An 8332-nucleotide genomic window follows, 5' to 3' on the forward strand; every position below is an offset into this window, starting at 1 on the left:
CAGTTACTCATAACCGTGTCACTGGGTTTGTTTTTGGCCTGTTGTCTCATGCATTTTTAATGTCGGAAAATCTATGTCAAATGTGTTGAGTAAATTTCACTCCTACATTAAGTTTTTGTTGGAGATAACATGTAAATGTGATGCCTTTTCAGAGAGTTTAGGGTTTAAATGTCAAATCCGACACAACTGCCATTGTGCAATCTTACCTTGCTTTAAATGCAGCCATTGTGAGGATAGAAAGTCAAGATTTAGCTATAGCTAATAGCAAAGTTTAATAATTGAGCTGATATTTAGCCATTTGAGATAAGGGTCAAGGTTAGAGTTCCCAATTGAAGTGCAGCTCAACCAATAGCGTGAGCTTGAACATTTGAACGGTAGTATAAAGTATGTCTGTGCAATAATGATTATTTATTACTTTTGGATGGACTGAAAATCAAAGTCTACACACATTTCTACTAATTTTGTCTGTGTTTTGCGAACTGACAATGTGCATTTATTTAAATGAGTTTTTCCACACAAGTCTTAACTTATTGCATGTACAATTATATAAAAGGGTAAAAACTAACACTTTCATGTTAGTGAAGTGGGCGGGCCAAAATAAACTAAAGCAGACGTTATGCCTTTAATCAAGAGTTTGGCTATACGAGACAAATGATTCCCACAGAGATCGAGCAATGACTTTAATTATTGTGACCAGAAGCAAGGCCCTTTACCTGAAGAGCTTGTAATAAGTGTACTGGAAGGCGCTTTTGGGGACATGGGGTAATGTCCTGAAAAGTCACCTTCTCCTTGTAATACCTATGTCATACCTTTGTCATTATACAAATGTATGTCCTCATTTGTCACAAAAACGCGCACACACACACACATATATATATATATATATGTGTGTGTGTGTGTGTGTGTGTGTGTGTGTGTGTTTTAGATTTACATTCAAAATATATTTTAAAATATACCAACAATTGTCTTTTAAAAATTGTCTAATAAACAGAAACAGAATTCTGTTAATAAACAGAAATAAAATACATTACAAGTACAGGATAATAATAATGTTGTTAATATTTTATTTGCCTATTATTCTTATTGGCTATTATTAAGTAGTGTACATTTGTTTTATATATAATACTATGCGATACTAACTTACATTACAGTAAATTAACCCCTAATTTCCAATTGAACTATTTTCTAGGTTGGGAAATCCTCCTGGGGAGAGCAAAAGTAACACTCGTCAGATGTTCAACAAGTATGTACTACTATAGATATACATCAAGCTATAAATAGAAGTTATTAATAGCCTGTTTTTTCTGTTAAACTGCATTGTGGAGTGTTTATTCACACTTGCTGTGTTCAGGGCGGTGTGCATGGTGTTCAGCACATGGCTGAGTGACTATCCTGAGGATTTCCGCTCTCTGAACGATCCCGCCTGCCTGCTGCGCTTGGCCGCCCTCCTTCCCACAGACACCTCGGGTGCTGAAATCAAAGGCCGACTGCTGAGGATCGCCGAGGAGTTAAGTGAGAAAGCCCTGCTGTCCGGCTCGCTCTCAGGTCAGGATATTTGTCATCATTTGATCATTTTGATATTTGATCATTTTCATATTCAGGCTTCCCACACTCACGAAATACCTGGAAATCATGGGATTTTAAAATCGCTATTGAAAAGTCAAGGAAATTAGTACAATCTTAAAAAGTCAGGGGAAAATTCTGTAGTCAATATCAGTCTAATATTTTTCAGTGGCTAGAAATTGCTCCAGAAAATTATTTTTTAAAAACTTTATCCCTTACTCATGAAGGACAGGAAAACGCATTGTAATTCACTGGACTGTACACTGCAATTTTAAACAATGCATTATGTTGTAAGCCCAAAAACAGTTGCCATAAACTCAGTTTTATCTAAACTAGTGTTCAAAATTTTGGGGTCTGCAAGATTTCTTAATGTTTTTGGAAAAAGTCTCATATGTGACCCTGGACCACAAAAACAGTCATAAGGGTTAATTTTTTTGAAATTGAGATTTATACATCATCTGAAAAAAGCTGAAGGAATGAGCTTTCCATTGGTTTGTTAGGATAGGACAATATTTGGTCAAGATACAACTATTTGAAAATCTGGAATCTGAGGGTGCAAAAAAATCAAAATACTGAGAAAATTGCCTTTAAAGTTGTCCAAATGAAGTTCTTAGCAATGAATATTACTAATCAAAAATTAAGTTTGATATATTTACGGTAGGAAATTTACAAAATATCTTCATGGAACATGATCTTTACTTAATATCCTAATGATTTTTGGCATAAAAGAAAAATCAATCATTTTGACCCATACAATGTTTTTTTGGGCTATTGCTACAAATATACCCCAGCGACTTAAGACTGCTTTTGTGCTCCAGGGTCACATATTCTCTCCCAAGGCTGCATTTAATCAAAAATACAGGGGAAAAAACCCTGTAATATTGTGAAATATTATTACAATTTAAAAGAGCTGCTTTCTATATGACTATTTAAAAATATATATTTATTCCTGTGATGCAACGCTGAATTTTCAGCATCATTCCTCCAGTCTTCAGTGTCACATGATCCTTCAGAAATCATTCTAATGTGTTGATTTGCTGCTCAAGAAACATTTTATATGATTAGCAATGTTGAAACGGCTTAATATTTTTGTGAAAACAGTGCTATATTATTTTCAGGATGAACAGAAAGTTCAAATAAACAGCATTTATTTGAAACCGAAATCTTTTGTAACAACATAAAAGCCTTTACTGTGACTTTTGATCAATTTAACACATCTTTGCAGAATAAAAGTATTAATTTCTTAAAACAAAAAAAATCCTACTGACCCCAGATGATTTCATTTATAAACACATTTGCCTCTTAGCAAGCATTCATTTTGAAATCTGGTTCCAGATTAGATAGACATAGCGGTACTTATTGTCCATTTTTCCATACTGATGTATTGATTTCCTACAGATCCTACCAGAGGTGTGACATCTCCTCCTGATCCCTCAGAGTTTGATGCCACTAGCATCCTGGGATTTCCATCCAGTGTGATCGCAGAGCAGCTGACCAGGATCGAGACTGTGAGTTTGATCATACTGCTCACAAATGCTTCCTTTACATCTGTGGAAAAGACCAGCGATTAGTCTGAAACTAAAAGTAAAATGTGTCTCAGTTTGCTTCACTCTTTAAAGTCTGTGAACATCTCAGACCTGTCGGTAAGGCCCTTAAATGAAATGCTTTTGTTTTGCCTTAAGGATCTGTTTCTGAAGCTGGTGCCCTATCACTGTCTGGGGTCTCTGTGGTCTCAGAGAGATAAGAAGGGCCGGGAAGGAGCGTGCTGGTCGGTCAGAGCCACTATCAAGCAGTTTAATCGCTTAACGAACGCCGTCACAGCCTCGTGCTTGTGGAACACGGCTCTGAAGAGCCAACAGAGGGCAAGACTGCTGGAGAAATGGATCAGCGTCGCAGAGGTCAGAGCAGTTTCACTGTAAATGTTGTCATCCATCAGGATGAAGGACTCACGTGAGTGTGTGGTTTGTTTCCCAAACAGGCCTGCAGAAGCAGGAAGAACTTCTCCTCACTGTACGCCATTCTATCAGCACTGCAGAGTAATCCCATCCACAGACTGAGAAAGACCTGGCAGGAGACAGACAGGTCTGGGTTTACTTAGAAAACTGCTTGTCGATGCGTTAAAGGAATATCATTTAAGTCAATATTTATTTGTGGTGCAGATATTTTCATGTTTTAAATCTATTTTAAAAAATGGTTTAAAAATATATATTGCTAATATATATTTTACGTAATATATTGAAAATTAATATATTAATGCTAAATATACATCTAAATTATTTTTCTTATATTTATAAATTAGCATATTAATAATCATAAAGATACAGATATATTCAGATATACGTTTGAAATATATTTTAAAATTTGATATATGAGAGATTTTTTTTAAACAAGTCTATTAATTTATACAATTGAATTATAGGCCTTTAATTCAAATTATTAACACTGCAGTCATCGATGAAAATTAAGAGCAGCTTTATTTCGTGCACAGATTTTCAAAAACAACCCGTTTAATGCGAAATACGTTTCTTTTCATGTTTTTCACTACAGGGGCCACAAGAGAAATATTAAGGGAATAATTTAAGACAGTTATATACCATCATCAGCCTATATTGAAGTAATTTTGTCTCTTGTTTCAGAGAATATGCGCCGTTAATGCAGCGTTAGAAAGCTCCGTCAGTTTTTTACTTTCAATTTCTCTATGTCTTATATGATATTAATATAAGACAAAATTTGTCTTATAAAGTTTCATTTATATAAGATAAGTTTAATTTATATTATTTCATTTAATATATTTCTTATGTTTACTTCAATATATGTTCTATCTAATCTAAATATATTGATATTGTGCAAAATATAATTACAAATTTGCACAAAAATGCATTTTAGAATGAAATTTATTTTTCTTGCCCCTTTTGCACAGTATATTTTAAAAATTATTTTAGCTTTTGAAGATTTAAACAATAGATTTTCAATTTGAATATCTGTATATTTGAAATTTAATTAGGTCACATTATTATATATATATCTTTTGGCTGTATAAGATTGTAAAATGATCCCAATACTTTTACAATCTTATAAACTTTTATTGATTGATTGATTTTTCAAATAATTTTCTATAATAATATTTTAGTTGTATTTAATTTGGAACATTCCTTACCGTTATATTTCCAATTTGCATTGAAATGTAAAAAAATATTCATGTTAAATGAAAATGTAACGTCATTTTTAACAGTAGCAGTGCAGAATAGCCTAAAGTCCTTTTCTCTACTCTGATAGAGAAGCTGTGAAGAGATACGAGGAACTTTCTGACATCTTCTCAGAGAAAGACAACTACTCCCAGAGCCGCGAGCTACTCAAAGAGGTCTGTCACACAATGACACAAAGCAGCCAATTCAAACGGTTCACTAATGTTATTAGAGAGCATGGCGATGCATTGATGGGAAAGTATCAGGCCAATCGATGTTCTCTGGTTCTCTGTGTCAAATTCTCATTGGATGTGCTTCATCACTGTAGAGCACTGCATCAGTTCAGCACGGCCTGAGGGTAGCAACTAATGACATGAATAGAATGAGTAATATCAGATTCAGCCATGCACAAACACAGCCTCACACTATAAACTTCATTATCTATTGCTGTTTGAGAAATAGTTCACATAAAAATGAAAAATCTGTCATTATTTACTCATCCTCATGTCATTATGCTGTTATTTTCTCTGTGGAACGCAAAGGGAGAAATTAAGCTTTAACCGATCAGTGATTACTATTGTGAAGGTCCAAAAATGACAAAAAAACAACAACCATAAAATCATAATAAAAGTACTCTCCACTGAAGCTCTGAAATCACATTAGGATTCCACAACATGACAGATTTAAATGCATCATACAGAGACATTTTGCGAACACAGGAACTGAACTATTTTCCTTTGAATTGAATTTTGAAATTTGAAGTTTCCTGTAATACAAGCATTTTCATTTTACAGGAGGGGACTTCAAAATATTCAAACCTTGACACTAAAATAAACAACAGGAGATTTACAGGGGTAAGCATCCTTTAATAAATATATATTAAATATATTTTAAAATATATTTATAGAATATAGAATTTATATATTTTAATATAGAAATATAAATATGATTATAAATAATAATAATATATACTACTGTTTAAAAGTTTGGGATCAGTACGATTTTTTATGTTTTTTTAAAGAAATATCTTTAAAAATACAGTAAAAACAGTAATATTGTGGAAATAAGTACATTTTAAATTTTACTATCACTTTTTTGTAACAATTTAATCATTGCTGAATGAAAGTATTCATTTAAAAAGAAAAAGAAAAAAAACTAACCCTAAACTGTATTTTGTTACAAAAGATTTCTATTTTGAATAAATGCTGTTATTTTTTACTTTTTATTCATCAAAGAATCCTGAAACAAAGTATCACAGGTTCCCAAAAAAATATCAAGCAGCAAAAATTTTTAAATAAATCATGATTTGCATATGATTTCTGAAGGATCATGTGACACTGAAAACTGGAGTAATGATGCTGAAAATTCAGCTTTGCATCTCAGGAATAAATTACATTTGAACAGATATTCAAATAGAAAACAGTTATTTTAAATTGCAATAATATTAACATTTTATTGTACTTTTGATCAAATAAATGCAGCCTCGGTGAGCATGAGAGACTTCTTTCAAAAACATAAAAAATTCTTACCCCAAACTTGGTAGTAAGTGTGTATATCAAAAACTATGCATATATTTATGACAGTGTGATAGTGTTTATAATCTTTGATGCATTTGAATGCTGTATTTCTTTTGTAGTCGTGCGCTCAAGGCACTGTGCCGTACCTGGGCATCTTCCTCCGAGATCTCACCATGCTGGACACTGCAGTCAAAGACAGATTAGAGGTGATGTACGGTTCACAGCCCGCCATGAAACACGACTAACACAACTAAGAAAAAAAGAGAGAGAGACAAAACAGACAGTATCAGCTCATCAAGCTGTGAAGTATAAAAAAGCAGTGGTTTCACAATGTTTGTCAAAGCTCATCTGACAGAATCAAGATGTGTCAAACAAAACTATAAGTCAACATTGCATTGGCCAAAGCAGGTTGTAATGTAAAACTAAATGTAATGTCTCTTACAGAATGGCTTCATCAACTTCGATAAAAGACGACGGGTGAGTTTATGGTGATTATATACTTGATTGTCATTCTTTTAAGTTGTTTAAAAAAGTATTAACATCACATTCTCTTGATTTCAGGAGTTTGAAGTCATTGCTCAAATTCGCCTCCTTCAGTCCTCGTGTAAAAACAGCATTTTCAGAACCGATGAGACGTTTGTTCAGTGGTATCACAGCGCACCTTCTCTGCGTGAAGAGGAAAGGTCTGTGACATTTCTGTAACTCTATTCTGAACATCTCAGATACACCCTGATTAAGTTTCAAGATGTCTTTGTGTTTTTTTAATAGCTATAAGCTGTCCAATCAGATTGAGGCACCGGGCGAGCCGAGTCCTGGCCGTGGCCTGAATCCTACAGTGATCATCACACAGTGTCCAGAGTAAGACATAACTGAAAACTGAAATAAAAATAAATGAAACCTAATTAGCAATATTTATAATTTTAGAAAATATAGGCAATGTCCACATGAACACGGGTATTTTTATAAACTGAATTTTTCCTTCTTCCGTTTAAAAAAAAATGTCCATCCACATGAAAACGAGCACTACTGGCCAATGAATTGGCGTGATGGTATAAGGGCTTCAGACATTCGTCACACCGGAGGTGTTCCCATAGCGATGACGCCATCGCAGCATTGAAGTGAACCTATGAAAGGGAACGCAAACGCATGCTATGAAGCACTGTCAAGAGCATGCCAAACCAACAGGTGGCGATATAATCTCAGCCGTAAAACCATGTTGGCCAATCAGAAGTAGTAGGCGGAGATAACAGCGCAGGCTCCGACGTCAAAAGCCAAAAACTCCTTCGCGGTCTACACACGATAACACTGCAACCAGAGTTTTTGAAAATCTTCACCCTGGCAGGCGTTTTCAAAAATGTTTGGTTTCAGTGACCTGAGGCAAGTTCAAGCTCAAACCGGTATGCACCGTTTTGCTACGGTTTCCGGTTTTAACGACATGTTTCCTGGAAACGGTGTGCAACGGGATTTGAGATGTGTTTTCTCTTGTTTGGTGGGTGTGTTAAACATGTCAGCCCAATCAGCAGCAACATGTGTATAAACCACGCGGTATTAAAGAGACAGCTCGCACAATGTAATTAACATCCAAATAAACTCACAAGAGCAAGTATATTGTTTACACATGTTTATTTACATTAAAGGCAAAATAACTGAAATAATAAGGGCACAAGTATAGATCTGTAACTTCTTTAAGGCTGTCTAAATATAATTTAGTAATTGCAATGTCTTCTGGTCCATATCCTTTCCTTAGGAAGGTGTGCTAAATACTGATTAATGTAACATAAAAATACTATACATATTTATATATTTTGCTATTGTATTATGGAGTGACACTTTCATAAACTTTTCTATACCCCTCTGATTATATAATGGTAAATATTACAATATCATAGCACAACAACAGTGATCAGCAATAATGATAAGCCTAATACTCACAATAAAAGTAATAAGGCCATATAAATCATAACACAGTCTTGGAGGTAAGAAGAGGATTACCCTTCACCTGAAATGTTTGTCTTTTCATCCTGAAATGCGAGGCAAATGTTGGATCACAATAATTAGGAACCACAG

At 34.2% G+C, this 8332-nt stretch overlaps 1 protein-coding gene across 1 annotated transcript in view; it reads left to right on the forward strand.

Annotated features, from left to right (window-relative positions):
• Positions 1-757: 757 nt before the first annotated feature.
• Positions 758-8332, forward strand: part of rgl2 (ral guanine nucleotide dissociation stimulator-like 2) — a 19589-nt gene continuing 12014 nt past the window's right edge. Inside the window, exons 1-12 of the mRNA XM_016281579.1 lie at positions 758-762; positions 1190-1243; positions 1352-1545; positions 2962-3071; positions 3246-3461; positions 3542-3645; positions 4840-4924; positions 5543-5602; positions 6385-6471; positions 6710-6742; positions 6827-6948; positions 7034-7123. Coding sequence (XP_016137065.1) covers positions 758-762; positions 1190-1243; positions 1352-1545; positions 2962-3071; positions 3246-3461; positions 3542-3645; positions 4840-4924; positions 5543-5602; positions 6385-6471; positions 6710-6742; positions 6827-6948; positions 7034-7123 — 1160 coding nt within the window. The remainder of the gene's footprint in view (positions 763-1189; positions 1244-1351; positions 1546-2961; positions 3072-3245; positions 3462-3541; positions 3646-4839; positions 4925-5542; positions 5603-6384; positions 6472-6709; positions 6743-6826; positions 6949-7033; positions 7124-8332) is intronic.

This window comes from Sinocyclocheilus grahami, unplaced genomic scaffold (assembly GCF_001515645.1).
Source record: "Sinocyclocheilus grahami isolate Dianchi unplaced genomic scaffold, SAMN03320097.WGS_v1.1 scaffold150.1, whole genome shotgun sequence".
Taxonomy (NCBI): Eukaryota; Metazoa; Chordata; class Actinopteri; order Cypriniformes; family Cyprinidae; genus Sinocyclocheilus; species Sinocyclocheilus grahami.